General features: G+C 36.2%; 1 protein-coding gene across 1 annotated transcript in view; it reads left to right on the top strand.

Moving 5' to 3' along the window:
- TTC27 (tetratricopeptide repeat domain 27) overlaps positions 1 to 13,693 on the top strand; it is a 230,231-nt gene that overhangs the window by 175,143 nt on the left and 41,395 nt on the right. Inside the window, 2 exon segments of the mRNA XM_043987972.1 lie at positions 3,464 to 3,562; positions 4,386 to 4,438. Of these exon segments, the coding sequence (XP_043843907.1) occupies positions 3,464 to 3,562; positions 4,386 to 4,438 (152 nt within the window).

Below are 13,693 nucleotides of genomic sequence, written 5' to 3' on the forward strand. Positions count from 1 at the left end.
TGTTATAAAGGATCCACCACATGCTTTCATATAATAGAAGCTATGTATTATCTCCATAACCATTTTTACTAAGTCCATAGTTTTACTTTATCCATATATAAAGGTGACCTAAATGTTTATTATTAGCACATAGACCAAAATTCTTATGGTCACAATGGCAATAATAGTAGTAGCCAGGAAAAAAAAAATAAGAAAAGTTTGGTATATTAAATTAGGCTATCTGTCTGATTCTCTTACCTTTCCCCTTCCCTCTATTTTCTTTTCTTTTTCCCTTTCTCATTTTCCTTTTCCCCTTTTCCTCTCTACAGTACTTTTGAATTTTTTTAAAGCACTAGTTATAAGGTCTGGTTTTGCTTATGTAATAAAATTTGTTATCCTGGATGAAGTTGAATCTGTCCCTCAAGTTGAAAGGGAAAAAAAGGCAGCAAAGGTCATACGATAGAAAAAACATTCCAGTCATTTATGACTATTGTTAGGTCTTATTTTAAGTGAATCTGAAACAAACAACCTTTATTTATAGCTTGAGCTTATATTCACTGGTGTGTTATACCAATACGTGCCCATGTTATTGTGGAAATAGTTTGTCCTTTGCTGCCACGAAAATAGCAAAGAGAGCACTTGGTGAATTTGAGTCCCTTGAGGATAATTCCTGTCATTTTTATTTTGGTACCAGAAGAAGGTCTGCCTGAAATTTCTTGAACAAAGAATGAACCCTTCCATTCCACAATTAGAGCTCAAACTTAAAATGCAAGTAACGCTGAACAGGTGTATCTGCTGGGACATACCAGTGCCAAGAGGTCATGGGACTGGTTATTGCCTTCCTCTTCTCTCACCTAAACGTTTTTCTCACTAAGTTGTTTGGGGCATGGTTTTCCCTCCAAGTAGAAAAGTGTCTTTATTTTATCATAAAAGTCAAGGGAAAAGTCAGAGGGAAATGACTTATAAGCCATTTGTTCTTGGATGTGTCTTAAAACTGCCTCAGTTTTGTATAATTATAGTATTCCTGAAAAATATGCAGAAGATTTTTGTAAAGAGCACCTAATTCATGATTTCATTGTGAGGAAAACATGTGAAGTACTTGAGAGTAGAGAGGTGGATTAGATGCAATAATTTATTGTGATACTTTTAAATACTCAAAAATTCTGAGAGTTTTATTAGGAGCTTCTCTTAAAATTTTAAAGTATCAAGTAATATATATATATATATATATATACACTTATGTATATATGCACATACATATGTGTAGCTGTTATTGTTTGTTGTTATGTAATTATACTTAGTTTAACCTGTTATTTCATTGGTGTGAGAAACTACCAAAGTGAACACCTCTATCAATCCACATTAGCAACTTGTCTGTTATTCCTTCGGTGAGTGTATGTATATGTGTATATTGTGGGGTTAGGGTGTTGGTGCTATTTCATGATCTTCCAAGGAAATGTCTGAGGAGCCATTCTCTTTTCTCTCAATCTGTTTTTCTTGTTCTTACCTCAACTCATGTCTTCTTGAGGAGTACTACCCTATTCCTCTACATTTAATACTTAATCTTACACACTTAACTTTTTAAAAAAATCACCCAACGGTGAGGTAGTTTGATTTATTTGTTTTTGGTTTCATGTTTCCTTTCAAGTACTTAGTTTGTAGGAGTGTGGTTATTCACAAACAATGGAATTTGTATTTTCTATACAGGAAACCATAGAATTTGTCTTCTCTATATAGTTCGGCCGTGTATAATTTTTTTGAGCATTTTAGAGAGTTCCCTGATATGTAGAGGTTAATACCTTGCCCATGGTTATACAGCTGATATGTATCATAGTTGGGACTTAAACATAGATCTTTCTCATCTCTAAGATTGGCCCTCTTTTTACTGCAGCATGATGTACCTGTCAATATTGAAAATAAATCATATTTTTATAAGGAGTTATTATTCAATGTACCATGTAATTAATCTTTTCTGAAATTAATCCTTTTAACTTGAGTAATGATACCTTAAATTATTTCATGTGCAAGTTTTAATATATTTGGTTTTCATTTTTTTTTTTTTTAAGAAAGGTAGCCCTTAAACCCTTTCTTTGGCAAATGAGAATGTCCCTGGCATAGTTTAGTTCTTGGTTAAACTACAGAACTAATTCATGTTCAGCTTCAGGGTACATTTTTGAATATATTGAAACTTTTTATTTTTTAAGACAGGAAGAAGAGACATGTGAGTTGTTCCTTAAAAGTATTCCATCAGTAATTCCCCAAAGCTAGCAACTTTCTGTGGAAAATATATCCTAAATAACTCAGTCCAATCCAACACTCATTAATCGCTTGCTATGTACGAGGCATGATCATTATAATAGTGCTTTTTCAGATTGTACTTATACACACCTATGTATATATCTTTACATAAACTTATAATTAGAAATGCTGACTTGATTTGCTATTAGAGTAGCTCTAGTGGAAAGATTTGTAAATAGAAATTGGTACTGGACTAATGGAGATTACTTAAAATGAGTTGAAATTTTATTTCCTCTTGTACATTTAGCATTCTACACAGTAGCATTAATTTGACTTCAAGAAAGATTAGCATGCTTTAGTTTAAAAGAATTTAAGTGGGAATCTGAAACCTGGCTTCTACTCTCAGTTCTTCCACTGATTCACAAAGTGTTCTTAGAGGAATCTTTTAATCTTTTTCAGCCTCAGTTTCTTCATCTGTAAAATGAAATGGTTGGGGGCAGCTAGGTGGCGCAGTGGATAGAGCACTGGCCCTGGATTCATGAGGACCTGAGTTCAAATCCAGCCTCAGATACTTTTAACACTTACTAGCTGTGTGACCCTGGGCAAGTCTCTTAATCCTAATTGACTCACCAAAAAAAAAAAAAAAGAAAAGAAAAAAGAAATGGTTGGATTTGATGCTCTAATGCCTTGTGATACTTTTAAAATACTAAAAAATTCTGTGATACTTTGACTAGGAATTTCTCTTTTAAAGTATTAAAGTTTGTTTATTTGGGAAAGATAGATTGAGCATCTTTCCATTTTTTCTGTTAACTATGAAAATAGCCAAAGCCATATAAAACCCATTTCATAGAATCGTAGCTCTAGAAGCTGGTAGGGACTTCAGAGGTCATCTATTCTAATGCCCTCCTTTTACAGAGGAGGAAAATGAAGTCTAGAAAGATTGTGACTTGCTCTAGGTCATATAAGTAAGATTTGAACCCAGATAATTTGAATCTGAAATTAGTAGTTTAATTTCCACTATTCAGATACTAAACATATTATGTTTCAGGGGCATCAGATTGCAAAATAAAAATTAAGACAAGTTAGTGTTTCTACGCCATCTGTTTGAGAGAGAAATTATTAAGAAATTAGTAAGACCTGTCCATGGCTTTATAATAATATTCAGTGTTGCCACTTGGAAATGTTTATTTAATTTAATTTTATCTTTATGCTAGAATGACTTGGGCTTTTTTTTTTTTCTTTTCAGTTGGGAGTATGGTTTTCCCTAGGCTGTGCTTATATAGCATTGGAAGACTGGGGAGGTTCAGCAAAGGCCTTTCAGCGCTGTGTGACACTGGAGCCTGATGTATGTTTGGTTTTATTGGTTTTCTTTCTCTGTCACAACTACAAATGATTATCCCTAATCAGACATTTAGGCTGTGTACCTGCTCAACAGAGGGTCATGATATTGGGAGGAAACTACCCCTTAAGGGCTATAGGAACAGAAAGGCAATATATCTAAAACCAGAGTTACCTTGAAGTCTGGACATAGAGCAAACTGTCTCCTTGTTTTAATGAAAAAATATTGAATAGATATACAGAACCTACCACCCAGGTTTGTTTTGAGGATCAAATAAAATAACATGTTTAACACTTGTTGTAATTTAGAGCTATTTCTTTAAAAAAAAAAAGTCTCCATTTTATCCATCCCTTGCACTAAAATAAAGTTTCCTAGTCACTCTCAGGTGATATCATGTACTGTCTATATTAACAATACATGTTTAATTAAATCAGTTACTTAAACTTCTTTGGTGAAAAGTTAAAAAGTTAATTTCATAATTGGTCTTCTCAAAAATACCATGTTCAGGCATAACAATACCTCCTCAACTTTCTATGGAAAATAAATCCTAAATAGTTCAGTTCAATCCAACAGTCATTTATTAATCCCCTACTATGTACAAGGCATTATTATTATAATAGCATTTTTTCAAATTGACTATATTAATAGCATTTTGAAGATTAAAATTTAAAATGTATCATTATAAAAATTAAGTTTTTTTTTTGTTACATCCTTGAGTAAGAAACATAAAAAGATATTAAAAATGCCATATTTTGGATACAAAAATTTTTTCCCCTAAAAATGAGAAATACTTACTTTTGTTAATCACATTCTCTTTTTATTTTTATAGAATGCTGAGGCCTGGAACAATTTATCTACTGCTTATATCAGATTAAAACAAAAGTAAGTACTTTAAACAAAAAAGAAGAACATTGCTTCCAAAGTAAACAAACCAGATTTCCTTCTATTTCAGCACTGAACCTATATCCCACAGTTTTTATTACTGTTTGACTTTTTCCCATTCTCTGATTTTAAGTTTGCTCACATAACAGTTGGTCTGAGGTTTGCTTTTTAATGTAATATATGTATACACAATATATACATACATACACAAACATATACACACGTATATGTACACACATACACACAATCCTTTTGGGTTTTATTTTTGAAAAATATCACTAGTGTAACAAAAATTTCAATCTTTTATTTTTGAATATTAAGTCTGCAAAGACAAGCTAATAAATTTAAACCGTTTGGATTAATCAACAAATATTTACTGTGTTTCACTGAATATAGACCCCCCCCCTTCCCCCTCCAATCAAATGTATTAAAAATAGTTTTCCCCCTGCTCTTCACTAAAATATAATTTCATATAGTACTATGTTCTTATTACTTGTGTTAGTATGCCCACCAATGTTAACTGTGGGTATTTAATTAAAATAATTATTGAAACTTTTCAAATGTGGCCTGTAACCAGGATGTTGGTAATATAGACAGGACTTTAGGATCACTGGTTTTCCCATTAGCAACACTTCCCCGTAGAATTATGCTCATGTCTCTACCTGGGCCTGGTCCTAGTGCTGCCATAGACAGAAGGCAGCTCTTGGTACTTGTACCTTCCTAGTGACTAACCATGTCCTGGTTTTGGTCTTTTAGGGATAGGAACTCATCACTTCTGCTTCCTTCCCCTCTGTCTCCCTCATGGATAGATATGATCTGATTCTTGCCTACAAGGTGAAAATGCCACAGTGAATTGATATAAATCTTGGGAGGGTGATCCTACCATCCTAGAATTTATGATACAGAAGGAAAGGAAAATCAGACATAGCCTGTTGTGCAACCCGGCTTTTTACCTTAGGGAGCAGATTTCAGAGGACTCAGGGATAGGTTAGCATTTCATGGCCTAAAGCTCTGCATTGTAAATCCACTCAGGACACACGAGAAGCTCACCAGAATGAAATCCTGACATAATGAAGAAAAACAAATCAGAAAGAAAGAAGGAGGAATTGTCTGAAGAGAGTGATGTAGATCATTCACCAACTAACTCAGATTTTTAAAAAAGACTTGTGCAGAGGGTAGAAGGAAGGATAGGTAAACCAGGATGGAAAGTGTTAGGAGTGTTAAAGCCAAGGCAAATAAAAAGGTTTCTTTTAAGCTGTATTGAAGGCAGCGAAGGGAAGATTTACAAGTGACAGTGAGTACTGAGGAGTATGTGTACCCAGTATATCAGGGGCATGAGAGAAAGATTACATAATATTGGAGAGAATGTCCAGGGAAGTGGTGTCTCCCAGAGGAAGCTAGGTTTCTGTAAACGTAAGATGGAAAGAATGTGACAGGAAGAAGTTGAGGTTGAGAGGGAGCTTGCTAATAGTAGAATGGAGGGTTTCAGAGAGTATGATGAAAGAGAAGTAAAGAAGGGGTCCAGTGCTCTACTGGAGTAGGACTAAGCAAGATGTGAATAAAAGAGGAGGGAGTGCTAGCAGGCTGAGGAATTTTTTTCATCATGGGCTACAGTGATTCTGAATCACAGGGATAAGGAGAGGAAGGGAGAGGAGTTTCTTTTAGCTATACAAGAAGTATGGTTGAGCATAACACTCCCCTTCTAGCGTCCTGGGACAAATAAAGGAAGGCTGCCTCAGCTTATTGTTTTTTCAAATAACAGGGATAGAATATGGAAACAGAAGGGAGATAAAATTCAAGCACCTAGATTGACAAATACTAGGTTATTGGGTCCTGGTTGAGCTCACATTTGTGAGTCCTTTTCCTTATACTGCAATGGTGAGAGATGAGACCCACTCAGAAAGTACTCACATGCAAAGCATGTACTCTCCTCTCCATCAAGCCTGGTGTCTGAAGTTCTAATCTGGGATGGATTTGTGGCAGTAAAAGACCCAGAACTGGGTGCTCAATTGGTGAAGAGCAGTGAGGCATTGCTGGGTTGGTTTTTTTTTTTTTTTTGTGAGGCAATTGGGGTTAAGTGACTTGCCCAGGGTCACACAGCTCGTAAGTGTTAAGTGTCTGAGGCTGTATTTGAACTCAGGTCCTCCTGAATCCAGGGCCAGTGCTCTATCCACTGCACTACCTAGCTGCCCCTGAGGATATCATTTAATACTTAACTGAGAATATTGAGGTCATTTGCCATGAGTCTATCTTTTCTCTTCCTCCTTATCTCATAATCCCTCAACATTGTCTCTTGCTCTTTTCTCCTTTGATAGTCTCTGATGAAGATATGTCTCTTTTCCTTGTTCATCAACTTCCACATATAACTTTGGCTTTTCATGGCACTGCTCTCTCTTGATTCTCCTCCTAATTTTCTGACACCTTCCCAGTCTCCTTTGCTAGATCATCATTCATGTCATATCCCCTCATTTTAGATGTATCCCGAAGGCTTTGTCCTAGCCTTCTCTTTTCTCTCTACATTCTCTCACTTAGTGACCTCACCAGTTTCCATGTGTTTAATTTATCATCATTAATGTAGATATGCAAATTTATGTCTATATATACATTCATATGCTATATCCATCTGTTTATCTATCTGTCCATCCATCCATCCATCCATCTATCTCCTGCCTTAATTGCTTAAGCTGTAGTCCTGCATCAAGGAATATGCTCTGGAGTTGGAAGACCTGGATCATATTCTGCTTCTGAAGCTTACTACCTATGTGACCTTGGAAAAGTCACTTTAAATCCATAGACACAAGTTTCCTTATATATAAAATGAAAGGGGTTAGACTAGATGGCTTCTGAGGTTCTTTTCAGTTCTAGAACCATGATTCTATGATCCTATAATCACTAACTATTGGGCACTTTGAACTGGATGTCTCATAGTCTCTAACTAATGCTCCAAAAAGAACTCATTATCTTTCCTTACCTAACTAGCTGTCTTCCAAACTTCTCTCCTTTTGAGGGTATCATGCTGATTTTTAGCCCAAGAGTTGTTCTTGATTCATTCACTGTATTTATCCAGGTTCACTGATCATAAAGGGTAAGGAAGGGATAAGTCTTTGAATGGCAGCAGCATTCCTATCTTTATCATGGAAAATGAAACACTCTTTTCTCAGAGGGTTTGATGACACTGTATTTGGTAGAACAGGTACAGCCTTCACATGTTCCTGCGAGTTCTGGGGTGACAGATCCTCTAAAAACAGGCCCTTCAGTTAAACCAGATATGGCATTCCACACTATTAGCTCCAGTAATGATGAAGGGAGAGTAGATGCTACAGCAGGGGCCTTTTGTGTCATGCCTGCTTATTTCATTTCCCTTGGGTTAGTCTGCAGTGGTTTAAGATGAAGGGAATTTTTTATTCCTATCTCTTTGAGATCCTGAAATGCTTCCTCTGGTATAAGCTAACAGGCTCCATGAATAACACATGGCTTATTCTTCCTCCACTCTTTCAGTAAATCATTAATATTAGGTTTCTGATAGAAGCCGATTATATTAAACCAAAAGACAGCCAAAGTAAGTTTTAAAAGTAGTAAGGGGGGTGAGGGGGAGGCAGTTCTGGCATACTTGCAGGATGATCTCAGTGATATTTTCTAGTAACTCTGATAATTTTGAGTTACTAGACTCTTGGTGCTCCTTTTCTTTCAGCCCATCAGTCTTGTGAACACAGCTCTTTCCTAGGGGTTCCTACATATGACTTTCCTCCTCCCCCGTGCCTTTTAGCAGCCTCTCTGAATTAGTTCATTGTGTAGAAGTGAAGTTCTAACATCAGAGGTAAGCCTCCTTCCATTCCTTCTTCTCTCTTCTTGCTGCTGTACCAGACATAGCTCATGTTTGACTCATGAGATCGTGACATCAGGAGTAAATCACTGTTGCCTCTTTCAAAAAAATGCTAGAGATGATTATGGTCTCTCAAATCATCTTGTTCTTCTCACCACTGAAGGATTCTTTACTATATAGTATTTTCCAACTTCTCTGTTTAGTACAAATTTAAATATCTTCTGTGATGGTTTCCAAAATTCCCTTGGGAAATTTTCCCAGTCTTGTTAAGCTTTCCTCATTAGGCTTCTCTAGTAGAAGGATACCTTGATTAATGGATCTTCTGGAAATGAAACGTTTATGAAGAAGTTTTCAAGTTTCACCATTTGTGGTGCCTAAGAGTATAGAGGATCTATAGAGTATATATTTTCATATATAGGCATAGAATAGTGTTAGGAAGATGAATTTAGGAAGTTCTTAGCCTCACCCCTGGGTTGTGGTGGCCATGCTGTATGATCTTAGACAAGTCTTTTTCACCTCTTTGAAAATGAATTCTGTCATCTGTAAAATGAGATCAGTAATATACTTGTACTCACTACCTTACAGAGTTGTTACGAGGATTAAATGAGGTAATCTATATGGGAAAGCTTCTGAAAAGTGCTATGGCAATTTAATTTAATAGTACTCTTGCATATTGTATATCAAGCTGAATGATTTTATTTTTCATATTCTCTACATAGATATACTTAGAGAATTCTATTTTTGTGTTACTTGGTTTCAGAATGATTGCTTCTTCATTATGTGTCTGTTTTTATATATTATGTATACCTAATGACTTTGCATCTTTCCCCCATCCTTCCTTTTTTCCTCTTTTTTCTAAGAGCAGTCATTGAGAGCCAGAAAAATAGAACTGATACTACAACCAGAGAGGATGACAAGAGAAAAGAGCAGTTTCATTATCAAACAAATAAATGAACAAAACACATTTCTTAAGCCTTTACTATTTTACTAAATGCTGGGAGATAGAAATATAAAAGCTGAATTTCCCTTTGCTAAAATACTTACATTTTCATAAGGGGAAACAACATTGATAGAGGACTGGAAGCTAGGAAGGGACAAGTTGTAGGTCACAGAAATGGTAAGTAGAGACCCTAGGACAATAGATTGGTCTTTCCCTTCCAGAAGCAATGTTAGTATTGATTGATTGGCTACTACTAGATGGGTTATGGTCTAGAGCAAAGGTTCTCAAGCTTTCTGGTCCAGGACCCCTTTATACTCTTAAAAAATAATTGAGGACCTCCCCAAGAACTTTTATTTATGTGGGTTATATTATATTAGTATTTGATATGTTAGAAATTAAAGCATTTTAGTTTTATGAACATAGATTTGACCTTGTAGATTCCTGGGACGGGCCTCAGGGGTCTCTATACCACACTTTGAGAACCATTAGTCTGGAGGGTCTGGACTGGGGCCAGCTAGATATAATATGCTGTGTGAATTTGTGTTCATGCATTCAGAGATCAGGACAGCTTGACCCAAGGGTGAGAGTTCCAAAGCTGAGTGACTTAAATAAAGTGGTGTTCATGGTGAAGGCAGCATGAGGGAAAAAATGAGATTAGTATGTAATATAGAAAATACTGACCTATACTTGGCCTCTATAAGTTTAATTTTTACTATAAAGAATTAAAATTTTAAAATATGTGGGTTCAGAATTTCTTTGTAACACAGAAACAGCCTAAGATGACTTATGAAATTAAATTTAAAAATAAGAAAAAATATATTATCTTAGAGATTAGCAGCTTATTTAAGAAAATTGCATGTGAGAAACTTTTTGTGGAGAAAAGTAGATACATGACATTATGGTAGAGAGAAAATATGGCAAAATAATAAGACATTTATTTTGTACTTTTGGAAAGTAATCAGTTGTAAATACATTTGAAAACCAATAAATAGAAATAATAGTAGTTAAGTTAGTATAAATTTCTATTTCTGTCAAAACCAAAACTGCTTCTTTGTTTACCTGTTACACCGTTTTGATTTAGATTTGGACCTTTGGGAAAGTCCTTTGCTGGACTTGAAGATAGGGGACCTGTGTCCAAAATCTTGGTCCTGCTACTTCCTACCTATGTGAATAAGCCTTCCTCTCTTTGGTTCTTAGTGTCCTCATCTGTAAAGTAAGGCAATTGGACTTGATGACATCTGAGATCTCCCTAAATCTATTGTCCCGTAGTCCTTTTTTCTCCTTGAAACATTCTGTTGTTGTTGTTATTTTTAATGTCTTGTGAGTTAATCAGAAGCATCAATTGAGAAACCTCTGGAAGGAATGAGATTTGGCATATAACAGAAAGAGTCTGGATTTGGGAGTTAAATGGAGGTTCTTTTCCCCATTTTTGCCAATGTCATTGTGCAGTTTTATTTTGCTTAATTGCTTAACTTTTGCCCTTTATCCTTTTATCTGTTAAGGAAAGATGATAATGGTCACATTCAGGTATAGTGAGCTCAATGGAAGTATCTAAATTATTTTGCCTTGGTGGAATTAATATCATAACCATTGTGGGGGGCAGGGAAGGGTAGAGTGTGTCATACCTGTGAATTTGTAAGTGTAGGGAATGCCTTCTGCTACTGCAAATGGACAACTTTATAGTCTTAAAGAGTTGCCTTGTACACTTTGAGGTTGAGTGACTTTCATACAGCTGGTCTGTATTCAGGGCAAAGCTTTCTGACTGTTATAACAAATATTGTTTGAAATAGCAGGGCCACTAAGAAGTCATTCTGCCATGAAGATGTTTTGATTGTCATAATGTGTCATAATGAAAATTGCACTGTAGTGAATCATAAAATCACTGAATTTTAGGGCAGTAAGAAAACTTAGAAGTCTTTTAATCTGACTCCATGATTTTAGATGAGAAAAATGGGACCCAGAGAAATGTCAACTCAACCAAATTTTACCAGTTAGTAGCTAATGAGACAAGAATCCAAGTATCCCATTACCTAGTCCTCTTCACCACATTTTCTCCATCTTCCTAGTTTTGCAAAGATTTACAATAATTAATATTGTTGTTCTTTGTCCTCCATTCTCAAAGAGAACTAATGAATTATGGGTGATGTCTTGACTTGTGCGTCAGTTGGATTTAAGTGAGGCAGAGCTGTGCAGTCATCAGCCTTGCTCTCTCCTCCTGAGTCATTGAAGTCCAGGGGCAAGACAAAGGTAAAGATGACTCAACAATTAATGTAGACATATAAAGAAACGCATAGTATTCCAAGGGTGCATATGCTTAATCACCTGCAGGTAGTAGCCTGGATTTAGTGAACTGCATGCAAAAGGTAGTTGTAGTAGACCAGACTGGGAGTTGGGAGGAAGAACTGGGTTTGGGGAGGGAGAAAAACTTTTTCTTGTTTTACTCTAGTAAAAAGTTTTCGCTAACAGTGCTGATTTGCAAGATAAATGAGCAAGGTTCTGTGTGCACTTTGTTCAGCTATTAACAAAATTCTGTATGATAAATTGGTTGTTCTATACAGAAGTCACAGCCCTGGTTCTTTTAAAACTGTGCTCCTTTTTGTTTTGCTTATGAACTCAGGAGCATTGTTGACAGAACTAAGGGTGTAGTTTGACATTACCATGATAAATGGCCCTGCTTTATGACAGGAGTTCTTAACTTGGGGTCCTTGAACTTAATTTAAAAATATTTGAATAACTCAATATAATTGGTTTCCTTTGTAATCTTATGTGTTTTGCTTTGTGCATTAAAAAAACCAACAAAAAACCAAAGCACAACCCAAATCATATTGAAAAGCGATCCATAATCTTCCCCAGACTGTACCAAGGGGGTCAGTGACCCCCAAAATGTCAAGAAAGGGCAAAAGCTCCTTAGCAGGAGGAGGTTACATCTAAAACTTATATTTAAAACCCAGTGCCTTGTACTTGGATAGCTAGGTGATGCAGTGAATAAAGGACTAGGGCCTGAAATCAGGAAAACTCATCTTCCTGAGTTCAAATGTGGCTTCAAACACATACTAGCTGTGTGACCCTGGGTAAGATACTTAACCCTGTTTGCCTCAGTTTCCTCATATGTGAAATGAGTTGGAGAAGGAAATGCTAAACCACTCCAGTATCTTTGCCAAGAAAACTCCAAATGAGGCTATGAAGAGTTGAGCACAACTGAAAACACTCAACAATAAGCCTTGTGCATAGTAGTTGCTCAATGAATGTGTCAAGTTGAATTCGTTTGAATTGTGAACTTTCCATTAAACTTAAGTTGCCAGCTAATTAGAATGAAATGTTTAGTCTTGCTTTTACATAAGAGCCACAATACTTACTGATCTATAATAATTAGCTCAGGCATATTGCTTTGGGGTAGGGGTAGGGATAGTAGAGTGATTCCAGAACATGTCATTTTTGTGTGTTGAATTGTTTTTTGAACTCTTGAACTACTTGTCTTTGTCTACCATTCACTAAGCATATGGTACTTTGTATTGTTATTTTCCATACACATATACACACACATGCACATGTACATGTATATGTATATATACATATGTACATATAGTCTCTTTTTAAAAAACACACACATCTAGATTATAACCCCCTCCAAGGCAGGGACTTTACATCTAACCTTTTATCCCAATACCTAGCATAATGTCCTATACTATTTTTAGTGTGTGCTCAGAAAATATTTATAGGTGATGATAATGATGATGTCATCAGAAAAGTGGAGAAAGTTATTAGATGTAGTGGGCTGAGCCTGACTCAGGAAGGTCTCTTGGTAGTTTATGTCTGGTACTGGAATGAAATGAAACATTCATTTCAACATTCATCAGTGAGCCAAAGGAGGTTTACTTAGTCATTGCCTAGAAAGGATACTAAGCAAGGTTACAATACTCATTTTAATTAGACATGGACCCCCTACCTCCATATGGAAACTTAACTGGTCACATGGGACAAGTTGCTGTGACTCATCTACCAAGTCTGAAGGGCCCAAACTCCTCAGGGGGTAATTTTTTTCTGCCCTTAGGTGAACAGGAGCCAAGTCAATATGGACTGAGACCATCAGGCTGATGAGTCAACAGCTAGGTCTCTTGCCTTAGTCCCCTGGGCCAATAAAGTCTTGGGGATGGCTGCTTTGTCTTTTATGCAGAGGAGTAGCCTAACCTTTATGGTGATTGGGGGAAGGGCTTAGGGTATCACATTTGGTAAATGAATTTGAGAGCTACTAATTCACATATATGCTCCCTAGGAATTCTTTCTTTAGAAATAGGTGATAGGGGCAGCTAGGTGGCACAGTGGATAGAGCACCGGCCCTGGAGTCAGGAGTACCTGAGTTCAAATCCGGCCTCAGACACTTAACACTTACTAGCTGTGGGACCCTGGACAAGTCACTTAACCCCAATTGCCTCACTAAAAAAAAAAAAAAAAGAAATAGGTGATATACTTTTTTTTTTGGGTGAGGCAATTG

This window comes from Dromiciops gliroides, chromosome 2 (assembly GCF_019393635.1).
Source record: "Dromiciops gliroides isolate mDroGli1 chromosome 2, mDroGli1.pri, whole genome shotgun sequence".
Classification (NCBI taxonomy): domain Eukaryota; kingdom Metazoa; phylum Chordata; class Mammalia; order Microbiotheria; family Microbiotheriidae; genus Dromiciops; species Dromiciops gliroides.